The 22,329-nt window shown below is 33.9% G+C and overlaps 1 protein-coding gene across 1 annotated transcript in view; it reads left to right on the top strand.

Moving 5' to 3' along the window:
- The window catches only part of LOC111044463 (serine/arginine repetitive matrix protein 2), a 151,482-nt gene that overhangs the window by 44,851 nt on the left and 84,302 nt on the right, over nt 1–22,329 (top strand). Inside the window, exons 4-6 of the mRNA XM_039436784.1 lie at nt 14,410–14,544; nt 16,286–16,504; nt 20,646–20,747. Coding sequence (XP_039292718.1) covers nt 14,410–14,544; nt 16,286–16,504; nt 20,646–20,747 — 456 coding nt within the window. The remainder of the gene's footprint in view (nt 1–14,409; nt 14,545–16,285; nt 16,505–20,645; nt 20,748–22,329) is intronic.

Below are 22,329 nucleotides of genomic sequence, written 5' to 3'. Positions count from 1 at the left end.
AAAGTGCCAAGCCACTTGCTCGACCTGAACTTTCCTCTTCAACAGGATACGCAGGGAATTCCTGAGCCTAATACAGGAAACTCTGCTCTCGTCATCAGAGGGTGAATCATCAAAGTTGAGAACCGTTCAGGTTTGAGTTCACCGGCTTGTCTGTAGCAATGTTGTACATAACTAGTAGCTCTGTGAACAGTAGACCTGATGTTATGTTTTCTCAAAAATTAATGAATAATTTATCAATTTAAAATGTCTAGAAAAATCCTAAGTAGATATAGAGCTTTCTGTCCTATTGTACCGTGACGTGTCGCCCCGGAATGTGAGTGTGAGCGCTGTTATCAGGTCTGGCTGCAACTGTCTACAACGTTGATGAAAAGATACAATTTTCAAGGTGTTCGATGTTTTTGAACGGGTAGTATTATAGTCAACTGTCTACTAACGTTGATGGAAAGATTCATTTTCAAGATGTTAGATGTTTTTGAACGGGTAGTATTATAGTCCACTAGACAGCTGATTTATGATGAATAATTCTATAGTCTGATTTTTACGGTAATATTGGCGTATGAAGGAGGCTCCTTTTTCCTTTTATATTATCCTTGGAATGCAAAATTTCCAAAAACCTTGTATATACGTCGACGCGCAATTTAAAAAGGAACATACCTGTCAAATTTCATGAAAATCTATTACCGCGTTTCGCCGTAAATGCGCAACATAAAAACATATAAACATTTAAACATTCAAACTTTAAACATTAAGAGCCAAACCGTCGACTTGAATCTTAGACCTCACTTCGCTCGGTCAATTAGAAAAGCAGAGAAATGTAGTCAAGAGGATTCTGGAACCCTACCAACCCTTATCAAAGCTAATACATACTATTATTAATTAATAAAAACTTGAAGTACCCCTTTATTAAAAACTTGAGAATATTTTAACGACTTGTTTCGACCATAGGTAATTTTCAATTTAATAAAGGGTACTTGAAGTTTTTATATTGTTTTTATTAATTTGAATAAAGTATCCCATATAAGTGAAGTGATTTAATACTATTTTTTATACTAAAGAGGCTACAAAATCAGTTGTCATATCTTGGAATTGAATAAGTATTGTTGATAAAATGATATTCCAACAAAATATCAGTCGACAAATCATAAAAATTAATAGTATTGTGAATTTCCAATTTAATATTCTCTTCAAAAATTGATAATTCAATTGATTTGATTATAATATATGCACTTATCAATCCATTTTATTGATTGAATAGATTCTTGCATCACATACCATTTCCATGATTTTCATAACAACAATATTAATGTTGATCATAATTATTATTGTGTTAATAAAACACTACTTGTTTTCAACTTATATCAACAAATTCATATATCGGGGACCGAGCTTTGCTCTGGAGTACAAAAGCATAAAATTTTTTACGAAAGAAGAAATTATAATAATATTCATAGTTTTATATAAATAAATGTTCTATCTAATCACAGAGAATTACGATTAATTCCCAGAGGAATACAAAAATTTTCCTCACAATCACACAAAGGCCCGGTTGCACAAAAGCCTGTAAAATTTTAATCCTGACTAATTTCACGTGAACCAAATCAGAGAAGACCATTTCAAAAAGATGGTTCTACTGGAATCAATCAGGATTTAGAATAACTCGGCTTTTTTGCAACCGGCACTAAGTACCTGATTGAATGATTACAAAAGTTCAACAGCTGAGTCACAATTTTGACACAGTCCCACACACATGAACTCGCTCACTCACTTCCATCATCAACAGGCGACGAAATAATTATTATCAGCTGTTTTTCTAAGGATGAATAAAAATGATCCTTTCAATGTCCTTCAGCGAGTTTTCCCAGGGATGAGACCTAGTGCAATCGATTTTTTATATTATAAACCTACTATGTAATGAATTTCGTGAGAATCGTTAGAGCCGTTTTCGAGATCCGGTGAAATACAAACTTGTAAACATATAAACAGAAATTGCTCGTTTAATAGTATAGGATTACTCCCGAATCTATATTAACCATATTTATCCATTTTATCTGCGAATACATCATTCAGTCGTGAAAACTATCTCATTCGCTAATATTTTAGACTATTTCATTCACCAAAACTTTTAGTGAAACGTCCAGTACAGTACTATGTTGAAAAACTCTTGAACATTAATAAATCCTCTGCCAGAAAAAGATCGTTTAAACAGATTTTAACAGCAAATTGATTAACAAATCCCACCCTGCGCGGTCCTTCTTCTCTATTTCTCAACTCATCCATCGTATACTTCTCTCTTTCTTCCCAACTTTGTTTATTTATTTCTTCTGCACGCATGCTTCGCTATCATATACCTCCCACCCCTTCACCCTGATTTTGCTTCCAACTCATCCCACATTTGAGACAGCAGTAGCAACTCTGTAGCGGCTCTAAATCTATTTCGCGCTAGTCTATACGCTTTTTGCTAATAGTGCGGTTGTTAACTTACTTGCGGTGGATAACTCAGCTCTTGAAACTCGCTTAAATTTTCAACTAATCCAACACAATCAACGTTTATACTGGAAGTTTAACATAGACCTTCAAGATTTCCAACTAATCTATTTTTATTTCAAAGTTTAAAATTGGTCTTCAAGATTTCCAACCAATCTACGATTATTCAAATATTTAAATTTATCTTTAAGATACCCAACTGATCAACGTTTATTCAAAGTTTGACATAGATCTTGAAGATTTCCAATTAATCTACTTATATTTCAAAGTTGAACATTAATTTTCAAGATTTCCAACTGATCTACTTATATTTCAAAGTTGAACATTAATTTTCCAGTTTTACAACCAATCTTCGTCTATTTCAAAGTTTTAAATAATTGATCTTAAATATTTCCATCTAATCTACTTTTATTCAAAGTTCAACATAGATCTTCAAGATTTCCAACTAATCTAGTCTACGTATGTTTCAAACTTCAACATTGATCTTCAAGCTACCGTTTTGAAAAATAAGCTAAATACTGTGATTTTAATAACCAGTTTCATATAGGATTCACTTCCCATCATAATTTATCAAATAGGCTAAAACTTTTCAATATAGATATCTCTGCCCCTTGCATCGTTGTTGCTAATTTTCTTCTTCAAAAATTCATCACAACATTTTAAGGTAATGACAATGTGAAGTGTTCGTGGGATATCTCAATTTAGAATAATTCTCTAGTTGAATAATTCAATAGTTGTATAGGTATAGTCGTAGCCACAACAATGTGATAAAGCATAGGCCTACCATATTTTTAGTTTATATTTTATTTATTTGAATACCGTAATCAAATGGAGCATGGTTTCACGTGGACCATGTGGAAACCTTGTTTTGGGAATTAGGAAAAGGGAAATCCTGTTGGGATTGGGAAAAGTTAAGAATTTTTAAATTTAACAAATTGTTTCTCAGATATTTGGGCATATTTTGACTTATAATATTTTTGTTTAATGATAACCTTTTCTGATGGTGGAAAAGCCACCAAAGCTTTGACCACCTCATGTGAAATTATTACTTGATTGTCATAAATGAAATCTTATTCCAGTTGGAATATCTTAATCCAATCCATCTGGAGCTGTACGACAATTATATTCGATTTCAATCTTTATCTTATTAATAAAATAATCTCTCAATCGCAAATAATGAAATCATTGAATAAACGTGTATAGTCAATCAATTAGTGCGCAGAATCAGTACTGATCCTTCCATTCAAGATGTAACTCAAACTCATAACTCATCAAATTTCACCTACTCAGTAAATCGATTGTTAATACATTATTGTACTTTTTGAATTCACATCTATTATAAGTAAATCGAATATCATAAATTGTGATTGGTAGAATTAAATAAAAAATAAAATATAAAAACTCTTTTGAATGTTCGTTGCGAAGCTTTTTCTTAAAAAAAAGAAAGATAGAATAGTTGATGACATGGTTGATCACATTGATATAGCCTCCATTGGCATTGGTTTTTTTTAATGAAAACACAAATTTTTTTTTTGGTTGAGTAGTACAATATGTTTTTTTTTTTTTTTAATGAAAATACAAAATATTTTTTTTTGGTTGAGTATTACAATACAGTACCTAGTACAAAAAACTTGATCGTCTAATTTGAACTCCTTAGTATTATAATACTGTATACTAATTCTAACCATAGAGATGTAAATGTAAATGTATTGCATTCTATCCTCACTGATTCTTTTATTTTGAGGGTTGAGTGTAAGAGAGGGCCGGCTGTGCCCTAACTCCGCCCTCCTAGGTAAAAATAAAGGCAGCTATTCTATTCTATTCTATTCTATTCTAACTGAATTTTGTCGAATTAAGAGTAGGCCATTTTCTTTCATTCAATTGAGAAGAGTTCATTGGAATCATCTCCCTCTCTTCAACTCAATACTTGTGTTTTTATCAATTTCCAATCAGGAAATCTAGTTTAGAATATTGGTTTGAAGATCAATATCCGAAGCAGTGATTACGAGATTACTATCCTTGACCCGAGTCTTGACTTGCCGAGTCTAGAACTTTAGATAGAAAACGCATTTGAATGAGGTCACTACACAACTACTGTCTAGTGTCTAGTTCTATTCACTTTTAGCTGTCAGCGTGTTGGTTGGATGGGAAGCATTGATGTTAATTGAAGATAATGCTGACAGTTAAAAATGAATCTCACTTCAGCTCCATAGTGAGATTTACTGACAGCGTTGGCTGAATGTGAAGCAGTGATGTTATTTGAAGAGAATCCTGACAGTTCGAAGTGAATCTCACTAGAAGCTAGTGTCAACTTGCTCAGCTCCACTTTCTTTCTGTCAGAAGCTGCTTTAAATTGCTTCCAACCACATTCTAACTATTATAGGTTCTTCTTTCTCTCTCTCAAGAACTCGGGTACTTCAGTTAATTTCTCAATATCGGGGCACCGAGCTTCGCTCGTTATTTTTATTTATTGATAAACAGAACACAATTCTCTAAATTTATCGTGTTTATATTTTACAGCTGGCTATACGTCAGCTTATGAATTTCGGGGATGCGAGATTTTGATTTTCCACAGAATCACTCGCTCACTTTTTACTATCCACAGACGACGAGAGTCTCAGCTGTTTCAGCCAAGGATGAATTATCCTTTTAATGTTGTTCAGCGAGTTTTCCCAAGGATGAGACCTAGTGCAATCGAATTTTTATATCATAAACCTACTATGTTCCAAATTTCTTGAAACTCGTTAGAGCCGTTTTCGAAACCCGTTGAACATAAATAACCAGATAACAAAATATAAACAGATATACAGAAACTGCTCGCTTAATACAATAGGATTCAACAAAAAATGAGTGATATCCGTTGTTATGATCGAAGAGTAATAATCTAAAATAATATAGTTTTCGTAAACTATATTATTTTAGATTATTTCGTTCATCTCTGGTATGATTTTTATTTGTAAGATTTTATAAATCGAATGAGCCTGATTATATTTTGAAGCTGGACAGTAGATCAGTATTCTATCCAAAATCAAAACTATTATAATTGATGAGGTGAAAAAGTAATAAATTATACAAGCGAAAAATCTTTTTTTGATTCAGAATTTCATTATAACAAAATAAATACCGACCTCAGATATAATACTCATTTATTTGAGCTTTGTCAAATCCACAAAAATTTAAGTTCATTTATGCAATATTTGTATAGTTACTTTTCCACCTCATCATGGAGAAGTTCCACAACATTTCTGAAAACAGTGTAAATTATATTGTGATTGTTTTCGCAAAGAATGGATCTGTTCAAACCTTCTATTAATTGTTAAATGTGAACAATGGCTAGAGTAATGAATGATACAAAAAGCAAAATTTTCCAGTTCTTCAGAAATTACAGTTTGAGCTCCTTTCAATTTTACGATATTTAAATAAATCTCTCCTGTTTATCATTTATTATTATCGATCATTCACTGACAAGTACAAGATAATAACGCATCATATCAATCTACATCATTCCCGTTGTTTGTTCATCTTGATCAAGCAATCATTTTCCTGTAAAATTGGAGTTGAGAAAAATCGAGAAATATTAATATTAATATGGAGTATATCATTATTATTATGCACCCTTAAATGATCTATCTGCCAAAAAACCATACGCATAATAATAATTGGATTGTATTTAACAGTTATCATTCATCCCTTCAAACTCTTATCACTGTAATAGTATCAAAGTCACTACATTATCTTCTATCTATATATAAAAGCGAAATGGCACTCACTCACTGACTGACTGACTGACTGACTGACTCACTCGCATAACTAAAAATCTACCGGACCAAAAACGTTCAAATTTGGTACGTATGTTCAGTTGGCCCTTTAGAGGCGCACTAAGAAATCTTTAGGCAATATTTTAACCCTAAGAGTTCTTTTTAAGGGTTTAAAGTTCGTCTTTTAGCATGTATATTCTTCTTCTCCCGCAATCTCTTAATTATAATTGAAATTTGCATATCATAATGTTACTATAGAACTATAATCTAGATAGAGTACCTCTTCGAAACAGTTGTTAACTGGCAACTAAATTAATAATTTTGTCAGGTTGGCATTAAGTTGAGTTGACTTTGTTAGGTTGGCACCAAGTTGAAGATTTAAAAGCATTTATCGCGGAAAAATTGATTGGGCACTGCTACTTCAATCCTGGGAATATTATATTACTAGCCGTCAGGCTCGCTTCGCTCGCCATAACCGTTTAGCCAGACGTTTAGTCTGGACCCCCGACTGGATTGCCCTAACATGATAAAAATGCAGGCGAGCGAAGCGAGCCTGCTAATCTCATTCTTGGACGATCCAGTCGGGAGTCCAGGGGGCGGAGCCCCCTGGCTAGACGGATATGGCGAGCGAAGCGAGCCTGACGGCTAGTAGAGTATAATATATTAATATTATTCGGATTGACTCGCACATATCAGTAGCCTATCAGAGACCCTATCAGACACGATATAGTTTTCGTTTCTCTACGCTATTAGTATGAGAAGACGCACCGTGTGATTGGGCCTTTCTGCAAATTTGCCAACTTCAATCATCTTGAGGTTGCTCTCATACGAACGGCCAAGGCTAATGGCAAACTTTGCCATTTTTTCATCGCCCCAAGATCGTTTATATTTCTAACCATTCTAACCGTGTCCGGTTCAGTGATAATATTTTTCCAATGATTTCTAATGGGAGTATTCCCACTCAGCCCGGCAAGTATGAATAACCCCCTTAGAACTCACTAGAATAAAATATCCACTCTATACTCTGATACTGATTTGTGGGGATCCAGCTTTTTCATTATCGCCCACTTTTTATTGTTGGAGAAACAGAGAAACAGAATACTATTATTTTACTAATATTTCGTATTGTTTACTACTATAATATTCGTTCACGGAATACTATTTGTCTCTGTACAAAACAATATTCGTCTGTCTCTAGAGAAACCCAACTCTAGTGTTCCAGAGATGAACTAAATCATCATTCTATTTTATCAATCTATTCCGTTTAGATAAATAAATGAATTGGAATATTTATTTGGGGCCACTCCCGTGTTTCTGATGGACTCGTTAAGTCGTCGGTCCCGGCTGCCTAAAAAACAGTCGTTAGGTCATGTCAGAGGCCCTGAAATTTATCAGTTGCGACCTGAAAACTCTGACACCAGACCTGAGCCAGCCAGGTCACTCGATATTATTATTATTATTATTATTATTATTATTATTAATAAATGAATCAAATTTTATTGCCATCCAACTGATCATAGTTACAGACAACATCATATTTACAACGTCATAACACAAGTTTCTCTATGGTTCCACTGAATCTCCTGCAATGCCCATAATAGTCGAGAGCTGAGAACTAGTAGTGCTCTATATTCAAACACACCCCGTCCCAAAAAATAAAAATGATCTCGGGGCGATAAAAAAAATGGCAAAGTGTGCCATTAGCCTTGGCCGTCCGTATGAGAGCAACCTCAAGATGATTGAAGTTGGCAAATTTGCAGAAAGACCCAATCACACGGTGCGTCTTCTCATACTAATAGCGTAGAGAAACGAAAACTATATCGTTCATCTCTGCAACAGACTCTACTGAACGTGCTCAATCTTGAGGTCGAATCCTGTTTTGAATTGTGGCCAAAAGCTCTCAAGCGTTGATCAATTAGATAGTCAAGTACCCTCTCTGGCAAGTGCACTTCAAAATTAATATAGTAATTAGATTAATTTTTCAAGACTAGAATAATTGTTTGTACAATTGTCTTGACAGAGCAGCAATTGTATTCAATGATTATTTTGTAGTTCAATACTGGATTTTAGAAGTTGATAAATTATTTTCGTTCACAATTCTCGTTAAAACTTGGCTTCAAGTCAGATTAGTTGTAGGTATAAGTTAGCCTATCTATTAACTTCATTTTAATTATTTACTTGTACACTATGTATCTGTAATAAGAATAATATTCTCATGGATTTTTTCAATGAATAATGTCGTACTATATAAAAGAGAGGAAAAACAGGCAAACCCTTCACGATATATTCCTCTCCTATATTTTGGTTAAATACGGTTCGAAACAAGGTTAAACCCCTTTCCACTATTTTACCACTTACTACTTCTAATCAATTTTACTGTCCAAATACCTTTACAGTAAAATCACTTTTCCACAGTGTTTGAACACCTAGGGAAAGATTTTCCCTTCAGTCTCTAGACGTCATTCTGTTAAAAGTAAATTCGTGTAGCTTTTGCTGGTGGTGAGTCCTTTGCGGAAAGATCCCACCTCACATGTCATACTTCAGCCGGGACCGACAGTAACGTGCCCATCTGATAACACGGGAGTAATCCACTTAAAAACTTTTGAGAGGTTTTGAACCCGGTATCTCTAGACTGCTACGCAAGCACTCTTTCCACTAGACGTCTGTCCGTCTGTTGCTGTGTGCGTTTGACTTTAAATTAACGACGAGTTGGTTGTCAGTTGTTCCGTTGTAGCTAGTATGAGGCTAGTTTCCCTAAAGGTGCGTACAGATATACGCGCCGCGAACATGAGCAATTCACTTTTAATCAGCTGACTATATCTGTATTTTTACAGAAACGGTAAGATACAGATATAAAAAGCTTGGCATCAGCTGATTAAAAGTGAATTGCTCGTGTTTGCGGCGCGCATATCTGTTCGCACCTTAACATAAAGTTATGATCTTCATTTTCCAGTGATTCGGAAGATCGAAACTTACCTGAAACTAGTTATATCAATCTCTGTTTTATTCATTCCTTCTATCACTCACGCAACCTCAAAGTGTTTATTGTGCATTGGGTGATGTGTGGATTTTGAATTTTCAAATTGAAGCTCAGATTTTGCAGGCTGGACACAGCAATGTCTCTCGGCTACATAGACCAGAAAGTTATTGACTCTTTCTCTAAAGGGTTGTGTGGCAGAGAGGACCAGGAGTCCTAAATCCGCCCTAATAAAGGCATATAATCAATTAATCAATCTCTTTGAATGTTTCTCATTTTTTTGGCCTATGATTGCATATTTACTCACACACAAACCTAGCGGGGTTCAGGTGAGCATAATCCTCATCAAAAATCCAAATCTTGCACAAAAAGTACCTGAGTATAAAAATTGTAGGTAGAGATTTCACTCAACAAGGATATGCAGAGTCGTAATAAAAATCAAGACACTTGTGTTGTATTTTAATTTTGTTCAGACTGAATAAAATAATTCATTCTTCGACACGAAGCCGAGAAAAGTAATGCGCTTCTAGCATTCATGCAGCAAATTAAGTAGTGGCCGAGAATGCAATACTGTTTTTTACATTATCACAAAACATCTCCAGACAATTTACAAGAGAAAGGATAATTCATACGCGTATTCTATTAACGGAACCAGGAAGTTGCGGCTTGGGTTCAATAGTCATGCCTTTCATTGCTGGAATGAGTCTTCTATTTTCCTCTTCAACTTCCTCAGCATGAATCAGAACATTGCAAGGAGCTTACGAGTTGCATGTGGAAAGTGGAAAGGAAAGTTGCATAAACTAATGGACTTGCTCGACCACACATGTGGTAAAAATAATAACGGACAAGCCGACGTCCATCCTCTAATCAGAGAGTAGTGTATCTATATATACAAGTCTAATATTAGCCTCTAATAGACCACAGACTAGCCGGCGTAAGTGAACTTTTAAAACGTCATTTTTGAGATGCAAATGTAGGTTCGTTTAAAGAAAACTGTAGGCCTAAATGCTTTAGTCCTCAATCTGGAAATTGCTGAAAGTCATATCCAGTAAGCATGTGTCCATTTTAAAATCCATTTTTGAAGCTAGCTACAATAATAGAGAAATAAGAGTTGTATTCTCTATGCTACTGTGCTATTAGTCATTGGTCATGATGAATTTCCTAGTCTAGTAAAATTATTGTAACTAGACCTATATTTGAGCGTTTTATAGTGTCATTCATATGTAGAACAACAGTAAGTTTACTAAAATAGTAACTCAACATTGTTGCCGTTTTATTACTGGCCCACTTGACTGACTATAGGAAGAGCATTATGAAAAATTCAAATATAGACCTAGTAGATGTATAGCTAGCGTTGTTTTGTTTCTTCTCAAATCTTTTTGACGAATCGACGATTGCCAACAATATCCATAACCATTATGGTGAAAATAGAATATAAATTGCAGATTACGTAATACATAATGTTTAAATTCATGTTTAGACCATATAAATACTGAGCAGAGAACTTTTGTTCTGATATAAAAATGTTACAGTCAAATTAACTATAGCTAGACTACTGTCCATTGCTCCATTAATTTTCAATTTATTTTGATTTGTAATATATTTATCTTATTGGTGCGTACAGATATACGCGCCGCGAACATGAGCAATTCACTTTAAATCAGCTGATTATATCTGTATTTTTACAGAAACGGTAAGATACAGATATAAAAAGCTTGGAATCAGCTGATTAAAAGTGAATTGCTCATGTTCGCGGCGCGTAAATCTGTACACACCTTAAGATTCATTATATCAATTCATTTCCAATCCGCATTTTTCGAGGGATAGCTCATCAATGTAATCGTAAAATGAATTATTACAAAGTACCTAGATTTAGTTTACAATTCTTGAATTATCTCTTCCTCAATTGGGCTAGAATTACCATAGAAAAATAGAACATGCAAAGTATTGTACCCTCTTTCTCTTTGCTATCACATTTCTCAATTTTATTGAAAAACAGTTATACAACTTTAGTTTTCCTTGCCTTGAATAATGATCTCTTATTTCGATTGCTATAATTATTACCTTAGAAAAATAGAAAATTCAAAGTAGTATTGCACCCTCTTTAATAATAGATTTCTTATCATTAAAAAAAAACAGTTTAAAAACTTCTTACAATATCCTAACTTTCCATATTATTAAATTCAAATTCAAATTCTTTATTTTCTGCATAAATACAATAACAAAAAATGTCTGTATATCGCAGTCGTCATAAGTACAAAAATAGGTAACATGTTTTTTGGATTTAGTTAACATAATAAAAGGTCAGAAAAAGTCAGCCAGACAAAAACTCATTCAATGAGTAAAACTCTCATTCTACAACAAACTTTTTAAGTTTTTTTTTGAACAAAGCATCATTATTAATCGACTTCAAGCTATCTGGTAATTTATTATAAATTTTAATACCAGTGACATTTATATCCCCTTCAGACAAGACAAGACGATGTTGGGGAAGTAGCAAATTGGTACCATGTCTTGTAGAATAATTGTGGCTAGCTCCTACAGTTGTAAAACGATCACCATTCCTTCTTATATAATATATAACAGACCGATAAACGAGAAGACCATAAAATGTCATAATGCCAAGTCTGCTAAAAGTCCCTCTACATGTATGATATACTGGAAGGCCTTCTACAATTCGGATAGCTCGCTTTTGTATCTTGAACACCTCATTGGAATGGGATGAGAACCCCCAAGCTTCCATTGCATAAGTCATTAGAGGATTAGAATCAATAACTTCCATTTTGACGTTTAGCTCTCTCAATGCTTCAACATTATTCTCCACCTCACAAAATATTGCTGGTTTTGAATTTCCCACACCGGATGTCCGAACAATATCCTTAAATGCATGGTGCTCTGAAATACATGCAAAGTTTGTTCTGCACTTGACGGCGAGACTGACAGTAATTATTTTCAGTTTGTCCAATTGTTGTGTCAACTCTACTGATTAGTGTCTACGCCTGAAACGCAATATAGAATGCATTACTCCATGTGAATAGTTCGTTTCGTCTATATGCTAGAACCACGGAGTAACGAAACAACAAACGTTGTTTGTATTCCATGTGCTAAAACCCTTCCGGTCTGAAATGTAGGAGAGCGGTTGTTCGGTAGTTGTTTTATATTGTTCACCAGAGCTGTACCCAATCATCGTTAGTAGTTTGCTTTGCTTGATGTTAGTTACAGTTAATATTTGTTACAAATGTCAACAACAAAACAGTACTCTGTGTTTGTTATTCGTGTTAACATTGTGGTTTGTTTCCAGGATGCTCTTGTGTGTGAAAATGATGATATACAGTAGAAATTGAGGCAAAGGAAACAATCAATATTCATGGCAGTCGCCTCGTTTGTTTTCAACTTCCAATATAATTTCAAATTTGATTTGATAAATCATACTGCACTTTGTAATATTCTCTTGTAGACTAATAACTATACAAAGGGTGATTGAGTGAACTATACACATTATTATCATAAAGACAAACATTAATTATAAGAGAGATGAATTATTGGAGAACGTATCTATTGAAAACTACTCTTATTCTTTATTCTTATAAGTATAGAATACTCAATTGTATTTGGAACTCGCTCCTCACTCACTGGCATTTGCCCATATGAGGAGCCTTCTTCACAATTAATATTGTATTCTGTAAACGAAGAAGAAATAAATCTATTTCAATTTCAATTCAATTTCAGTAATAGATAGGCTTGATAGGCTTGATATTCTTTCTTTGAAGAAAGCAAAATGTTGAATACATTTTCAGTGGTTTGTTTGAATATTTGTTTTTCAATAAAATTTATGAAATAACAGAGGAGCAAAATGTTGAATACATTTTCAGTGGTTTGTTCGAATATTTGTTTTTCAGTTAAATTCATGAAATAACAGAGGAGCTGATCTGGTCAAAAAATAATTTATAAATGGGAAATAATTATATAATTATAATTATATAATTATAATTATATTATTATAATTTCATATATATTATTCATTAATCATAAAAGATTATATTAAATCTTGGCAAAAAATAACTTACGATTGGAAAAATTTATAGATTTGATTGGTTAAATCTAGAAGATTTCCTTTTCAGTACAGAATCCACTAGAATAACAATAATTTTTTGCAAGAGTATAAGATCAGTGAGGATAGAATCTAATTCTATTACATTCTATACTCTCTGTATAAGATCGAGAATTGATTAGATAATCAGATACAACTTGTCAAACATGATATAATTTACATATCATATTTCAGAGAAAAGCCAGGTAACTCTATCACACTTGTCAGTGTAAACTTGCATCTCAATCATGCATGATTGATGACATTTCAGTGCTTGACATCCATAGTTTCTTATCTTCAATCCAAATTAATATAGAAAATAATAGAATATAGCTTTACCAACTCGCAGAACAATAGAACAAATAATTCAGATTAATTAATCTCTTCTAGGGAAGTATAAAATTAAGCCTTATTAATTTATTTAGGTATTTATTGAAAAGGTACAATATATGTGAGAGCAACAGGGAGACTCGATTATTGATCCCCGTAACACACAAATTATACTATGAACAATACAACACAATTATATTAAACAATACAACAATATAACAAGTAGTTCTGTGAACAGTAGACCTCACGCAGTATTCTCATCCACAAGTACCTGATTGAAACTATAGACCTTATGGAAATACAGCAATAGACTGGCTTCTCCACACATCTGTGTAATCACTTGTCAGCTGATTTATGATGAATAATTCTATAGTCTGATTTTTACTCCATATTGGCGTATGAAGCTCCTTTTTCCTCTTATAATTATCCTTGAAATGCAAAATTTCCAAAAACGTTGTATATACGTCGACGTCCAATTAAAATAGGAACATACCTGTTTAATTTCATGAAAATCTATTACTGTACCGCGTTTCGCCGTAAATGCGCAACATATAAACATATAAACATTCAAACATTTAAACATTAAGAGAAATGCCAAACCGTCGAGTTGAATCTCAGACCTCACTTTGCTCGGTCAATTATATTATAGAACAATACAATGTGAATTTGGTAGGTATCCCAGGTCAGGATTTCATCTACTATTAAATTTTCCTCTCTATTTTTGTAATATTAATTGCAGATTGATTTAAATATGTTTGTTTTTGTTTCAGTGCGGTCACAGCCGAGGGAAAGGGAGCCCTGCCCGATCACATCCAGCTATGGAGTGGGACCCACTGATGACGAGGGGCGTCCCTTGTTTGGCTTGAAAGCTCTGCGCAGGTCCAACACTGCTAAGACACTCACTGGTATATATTTATTTCAATAATAAAGTATTTTAATAGGGCTACATGAATTATCAATTAATACGGAAATAATAGCACAGTAATGAAAATGGCTTTGAAAGCCAAAACTAGTTGTGTTTTATATAAAAAAAGGTTTTGAAAAAGTGTACTATGTAATATGTGTGAAGTGTAATGTAATTATTTCGGTATTAATTATTACAATATTATTTATTCGCAATAATATATAGTTAAATTTCCTTCGATTTTGAAATAATATATATTATTATTAGTTTATTAGAATCTTAATGAATGACAAAATAGAAAATAAAAAACGTCGGAAAAATTTGTCCCCAAAAGAGCAAGCTAGATGAACTTGGGAATAGAGAATTGAATTTAATTTTGATTGTAATTGAACTTACGATTAGAATGACTACTAAACAACTATTTAATTTTCTAATCATAAGTGTATAATTAGTCAATAACTGTAATATTGATAAATGAAATAAGCTCTATTAAACATTAAACTGTAATTATTTCATACGAGTATATTTCAAAAATCAATGAAATCAATCAGCTATCAGATTACTTAATTGGATTGCATGCAATTTGTGATCATTTTTTTCTTCATCTTCTTCTTCTTCCTCCAGCAAAAATTTCTCTTGTTTTGTGTTATGTTAATCGGCATTGTAAGTGCTGCCACCTACCGACTACTGTGTCAAAAGGCTTTGACCAATCACAAGCGAGAACTATTCTGATTGGTCGACGCTTAATGTGACACCATTTCGCGGGTGCCAATGCTTTCTTCTTCTTCTTCTTCTTCTTCTTCTTCTTCTTCTTCTTCTTCTTCTTTTTCTTCTCTTTCTTCTTCTTCTTTCTTCTTCTTCTTCTCTTCTTCTTCTTCTCTTCTTCTTCTTCTTTCTTCTTCTTCTTTTCTTCTTCTTCTTCTTCTTCTTCTTCTTCTTCTTCTTCTTCTTCTTCTTCTTCTTTCTTCTTCTTCTTCTTCTTCTTCTTCTTCTTCTCTTCTTCTTCTTCTCTTCTTCTTCTTCTTCTTCTTGGTGGCACCAATTTTTTCTAGAAAATGGTCATTTTTAAGATGTTCCCAGACTTGCGCGCTGCGCAACACAAACGAAATGCGAGAAGTTAGCAAGATGATCGCGATTCTGGTTCTGGCTCAACGTAATGTCAAGCTCCCGCTGACAATAATGATAGTGTTAAGCTCGCGCTTTGTTCACGATCACTGTGCTTGGCGTATCCTTGTTTGAGAAACATAGGGCAGTAGTCTTTTTCATATGTATATCTCATCTATTTTATAATAAAGGAAAGAACTGGCTTATACACGTACGGGATAGACGCATCATCACGTCTGAACTACTAAACTCATTAACTTGAAACTTTGTAGATAAATTTAAAATTAACGGAGGATGGTTATAGGCCTATTTTCAATTCTTCAAGAATTCATTACGTCAAGTTTTAAAATAAACCTTCACGGAGCACGGGTTTACTGATAGTTTGTAATATTTCATCTTTAGTCAAAACATCCCCTACATTACTACATCTAGCAGAATAGTCAAAATTGTGCTAGATCTAACAATAATTTAGCACAATAATTATTGTGCACAGTAATTAATTAAGATACAAAAAAGGTTGATGTTTGCTTTGTCAAGTGTGTGTTGTCAAGTAATTATATAAATTGATTAAATAAATTGCAACTTATCCGATAGATAAATATTTGATTGATTCATTCAATTAATTGATTGGTTTGTAGATGAGCCAGCAACAGCTGACCAGCCAAGCGAGGCGCCGCAGAGTAGCAAGGGAGCGGCGCCAACTGAAGCTGTGGACGGGGTGTTCGACGCTAGGGGTCGCCCACTGTTCGGACTGAGGGCTCTGCAGGTGTCCGCCCAAGGAGACACCCCTGCCGAGATGCCCGAGGTCTCTTCAACCCAAATACGTGGACTTGTCAACAAGCACCAACAGAATGCACGTGAGTAGCCTTTTTGGTGTCAACAAGCACCAACAGAATGCACGTGAGTAGCCTTGTTGGTGTCAACAAGCACGAACAGAATGCACATGAGTAGACTTCTTGTTGGTGTCATCAAGTACCAACAGAATGCACGTGAGTAGCCTACAATGTGCTAGGTTCAAGCGTAGATGATTAATAAAGAAAAAAATCTGTGATGATACAGGCATGAATCTGTCTGTGATTATACTAAAGATAGGCTATACAGAGTGGGTGAAAAGTCCGAGAACGGCTTAATATTTCATACAAAAAGGTAATTTGATGGTGGGTGTGATTGGGGATCCTACTCAAATTGAAAATACTACTTTACTATGACTTCAAAAATCTGGTTTGCCATATCTTGGATCCGCCATATGGAATGCAACTTTATTTTTTAAATGGGAAGGTTGTCATGCTATACATGATTTCAATACGAAATTTCAAGAAAAAATGAATGGTGAAACCCGCACATCGATATCTCAAATCGTTCAGAAGATATTCACATTATTAATCAATACCACTCATGTATTTCATTTCTGATATGCATGATATTGATTAATAATGTGAATATCTTCTGAACGGTTGAGATATCGATATGCGGTTTTCGCCATTCATTATTTCTTGTAATTTCGTATCAAAATCATGTATCGCATGACCACCTTCCTATTTAAAAAATAAAGATGCATTCAATATGGCTGATCCAAGATGTCAAGATTTTTGAAGTAATAGTAAAGTAGTATTTACAATTTGAGTAGGATCCCCAATTACACCCACCGTCAAATAATCTTTGTGTATGAGATGTTAAGCCGTTCTCGGGCTTTTCACCCACTCTGTATATTCTCTATCGAGTAATTTGAAATCCAAGAACCATTTTTCCAAAAACTCACAGATAGATTGGAAATTCACATTTATTTTATAATTTTATTTATTTATAATAATTTATCACTTTTTGCTATTATAAAGAACGACTAGCAGTCAGACTTTTTAAAATAAATGAATTAATCACTCACAGTGACAAGGAAAGATCTCGTTCAGCAGATATCAGCAGAAAGATCTCGTTGTCACAGTGAGTGATTAATTCATTTATTGTAAAAAATCTGATTGCTAGTCGTTTTTCTAATAGCAAAAAGTGATTTAATAATAAGCAGTTCGTGATGGAAAACAACATTGAAGAATTATAATTTATTTGTAATAATAATTTATTGATTCTTCTTCACTTTCACAACAATTAAAAAAAACACAATAATTTGTATACATCATAAAAATATAAAGAGAATCAAATGGCTCACAAGACTTCCGTTTGATCGTGAGCCTAAGGAAAATACAATCAAAAATTACAAAAAAGGTGATAAACAACTAGGAAATTGAAGAAAGAAGAACAAGAAGTTTGAAAAACTAAAGAAACGATAATAAAATTATAGATGTTAACATGTTTCAACATATTAATGCCATTTTTAAGTGAGTGAATGAGTTTCATTGAGTTTCATCCACTCACTTGAAAATGGCATGAATATGTTGAAAAATGTTGTGAATAAAAGTCCTCCATTATTGCTGTTGGAACTTTCAATACCTTTTCTCATCAACTCTTTGTTTTTACAGTTGAATAATAATTTTTGTTTTGTTGGTTTGTATATTCTAGTCAAGAAATTACGAATCCCTGCTGTTTTGTTCTTGGTATTCTCTTGTTTTGTTGTATTTTGTCTCTCCTCCACAATTTCTCTTACTTATTTATCTACATCTTCACAACATTTCTCTCTTTAATTATGACTGTCTCAGTGCTGTTCTAACCCTACACTCTGTGTGTAGCTTTAGATTGTTTGCTTATTTTCATTAACATCAGTGATAACTTCATTAACTTCTGTTGTTCTTCTGTGTTACGTCTTGTTGTTCTCTGTCTGACCTGTTCTATAATAGTAGTTTATAACTACTATTTTTGTTTTATTTTTTGAGGAGATAAATTCGATATGAACTTCTATTTCAGTAGTAATACCGTCAGTAGTACAATAGACCTAATCCTTGTTCATGAATATAGAGTGTACTCACACCGATGGCCGTTCTCACACTAACTATTCGTCGGCCGACTTAAATCGATCGACAATCAAACTGTCCTCTGGCTGAGAACCAGCTGTTGATGAATATTAACTAATCAGTAAGTGTGAAAATAACCAATTCCTGGTCACTGTTTCATAAAACTTACAAGTCACGTAATACAGGAGAATCACCATTCCAATTACATGCTCAATATAGCCGATAAAATCAGCTGTTCCTGTATTAGGCTACAGGGCTTCCAAGTTTTTATGAAACAGGGGACTGATTTTATGAAGATTGTAGAATATGCACACTATTCTCTGCTCCCATAAGGATTGTAGGGGATGCTCACTATTCTGTGATCTTATGAAGATTTGCTGATGAGTATACACTCAATAATATCTGACCTGATCATGATCACTAATCTCTTGGTTGACCCAGGATCGTCAGAAAACGAACCCCAGCCTCGACAAAAGCCGAAAGCCAAGTTCCGCGACAGTTTCATCCTGCAAGATGGGGAAACTGTCGAAGAGGCCTTGTCACAAGCCGACACTTCCGCTGCACCTCTGCCTCAGCGCAATGGGGGAGGTGCCTCTTTGCGGTCTCTCATTCAGAGGCACGAAGATATCTCCTCGAATGGAGGTCAGTTGAGCATCAGAGTGTTGAAGTTTTGCGTCGATGGCTTTGCGTTTGACTGGTTTTGTGTTTTGTCACTGTCACAATCCTTGCACAATCTATGCAAGTCTAATCATAATACTTCCACAATCTATATGAGATTGAATATTTGTCTCCTTGTCATGCTTTTGAGTAGTATGAAGATCTATAAGTGCTTACAGACTTGAGTGCCATGAACACGTGCATTTCACTTTTCATCAGTTGATTCTATGCTTATTGTACCTCACTGTTTCTGTACAAATACAGATATAATCAGCTGCTGAAAAATGAAATGCGCGTTTTCGTAGCGCTCGAGTCTGGACGCAGCTTATCACCGACACAATACTTTCGTAATCCATGTGAGATTGAATCTTTGACACATTGGCATGCATATGAGTGGTTTTTGAGCTTTACTGATACTGTTACTATACTTTCACAATCTATGTGAGGTTAAATCTTTGCCTCCTAAACATGTATTTGAGTGGTTTTGAGTTTCATCACCGTCACATTTGAGTTTCAATACCTCCACAATCAATGTGAGGTTGAATCTTTCCCTTATTGGCATGCATAATTATGAGTGGGTTTTGAGCTTTATCACTGTCACTATACTTTCACAATCTATGCGAGGTTGTATATTTGACTCATTGACATGCGTTTGAGTTGCTTTTGATGTTCACACCGTCACAATACTTTCACAATATATGTGAAGTTGAATCTTTGACTCAGTAACATGCGTTTGAGTGGTTTTTAAGTTTCATCACTGTCCCTATACTTACACAATCTAGGGCTGTTGAATCTTTGCCTCATTATAATGTTTGATTTGTTTTTTATTGGTTTTACTGCCACAATACTTCCACAATATTCATGTAAGGTTGAATATTTGACTCATTGGCATGTGCGTGGTTTTTTAGTCCTTCACCATTACAAAACTTCCACAATCCAAGTGAGGTTGTATCTGCCTCATTGGAATGCGTTTGAGTGTTTTTTTCTTTAGTTTTATAACCGTCACAATCCTTCCACAATTCATGTGAGGTTGTATCTTTGCCTCATTGGCATGCTTTGGATTAGCTGTTGAGGTTTATCACTGTCACTATACTTTCAAAAATCCATGTGAGATTGAATTTTTGCCTCAGTAACATGCGTTTGAGTGGTTTTCGAGTTATTTACCGTCACTATACTCCCACAATTCAAAAATCTATTTTATCATTAATCACAATTATTAATTTCGTGTCGAATTGTTTATGCTGTGTATTGTCTATGAATAAATAGAATAATACATTTTAGTACAATTACCAAAGCTGCCTTACTCATCTTGATTTGAATAGCCAATAATAAATAATAATTTCAGCCAATAATTTTGTATTATGATGCTTATTTGACACGAGAGTGTTTCATCAGTTTATTATTTATTTGTTCTGATGAAATATTGTTTTGCTTATTGCAGGTACTTCTCACAAGGAAATGGAGAGCAAGACAACAGTCGTGACATCGAAGAGTGTTGTCAGCTCGGATGGTTCTGTATCTGTTAACCGAGAAGTAATCAAAGGTAATTACAGTAATCAGTTAAAATATCATATATCATTGCATTTTAATGTTTTGACAATTGCATCATAGCCGAAACATGTCGTCTATGAAAATGTAAGTAACTTGAAGGGTAATAGAATTGAAAAATATTGAATGGCCCTAGAGAAAGAATACCGTATATTACTGTATACCGGCACTTTTTATTAACATTATGTCCAAAATAATGTCGCATATTCGGTATTAGAGTTTTTAAAATTCAAAAGAGAGCTGTGAGAGCAATAAAAGGTCTTAAGTCATTAGAGTCCTGCAGAGAGTATTTTAAAGATCTAGGACTACTAACTGTGCGTGCTCTGTACATTTTCGAAGTGATTATGTATATAAGAGATAAAGAGTTTTTAAGAAACTGTGACATACATATTTATGACACAAGAGATAAGAGTAAATTTTCTGAAAAATACCTCAGGACAGCTCAGTATAAGAAAAAGCCTTCTTATATGGGTTTAAAATTTATGAGTAAACTGCCGTCAGCTTTGAGAGAAAATTAGAATAAGGATATTTTTAAAAAGCTATTGAAAAAATATGTAGCAAACGGGGTATACTACAGTATACAAGAATTTATGGATGGAGAATGAGGCTTTTGGGAGGGTTAAATTGTAATGTACAATATAGAATGTGATGTATGTATGTTTATTTGTATTTTTTTTTTTTTTTGACAAATAATTGTCTTACTTGACGATTTCCTATACTCTTTCAAGATTTCAATATTTCATATGATTCTCGTAGTTTTGATTGTGAACTAAAATATCACGTTTTTACATTTCGATTACTTTTTTATGTGGGAAAGAAATGAGAACCGGTACCTAATAATTATTCATAAATTATCAACAATAATAATATGAATGATTGAACTGTGATGCACTCATGAAGTAATATTAAATTCTTGATGAAATTTGTTGAATGGATATTGTTAAATTCCTCCATTATTGAAAAAAACACATTTCAATATTTTTATGACATCCACATTTATCAGATTCATTCACAGAACTGCATGGTAACCAACAAGTCTACAGCTGTATTGTTGTAAAGCTGAGTACAGCTCAGTTCAGTAGTTACACTGTACCACTAATGCTATCTTTTCTCTAAGACTGTACTGAGTACAGCTGAAGATGTATTGGTTCCAACACGAAACTGCAGTCCTGTAAAAAATCTAATAAATGTGGATGTGACAAAAATAAAACTGTTTTTTTTTCCAATTATATTAAATTAATTTGTAACCTAGAACAGTGTAGAGAAATTGATTGATTGATTATTTGCCTTTATTAGGGCGGAGTTAGGACTCCTGGTTCTCTCTGCCACACAACCCTAAGAAATGATGTAGTAATAAAAACGTTTTAGCTCAATGATGTCTTTCTTCCAATCATTGACTGATTTGCGAATTGTTTTATGAATTGTTCCGAAGTTGAGTGCTTCCCAGAGACTATAGAATGTTATATATTCCCTAGTGCAACCACGTTATTCGAAACGTAGGCTTCTACCGGTGCCTTATTAATACCTCAATACATTATCAAAATGGAACATCATTTTGGCTGAAGCATGTATTCAGG

Source organism: Nilaparvata lugens, chromosome 10 (genome assembly GCF_014356525.2).
Source record: "Nilaparvata lugens isolate BPH chromosome 10, ASM1435652v1, whole genome shotgun sequence".
Taxonomy (NCBI): domain Eukaryota; kingdom Metazoa; phylum Arthropoda; class Insecta; order Hemiptera; family Delphacidae; genus Nilaparvata; species Nilaparvata lugens.
Note: the sequence above shows the minus strand (reverse complement) of the source record. Positions and strands in the feature narration are given on the sequence as shown.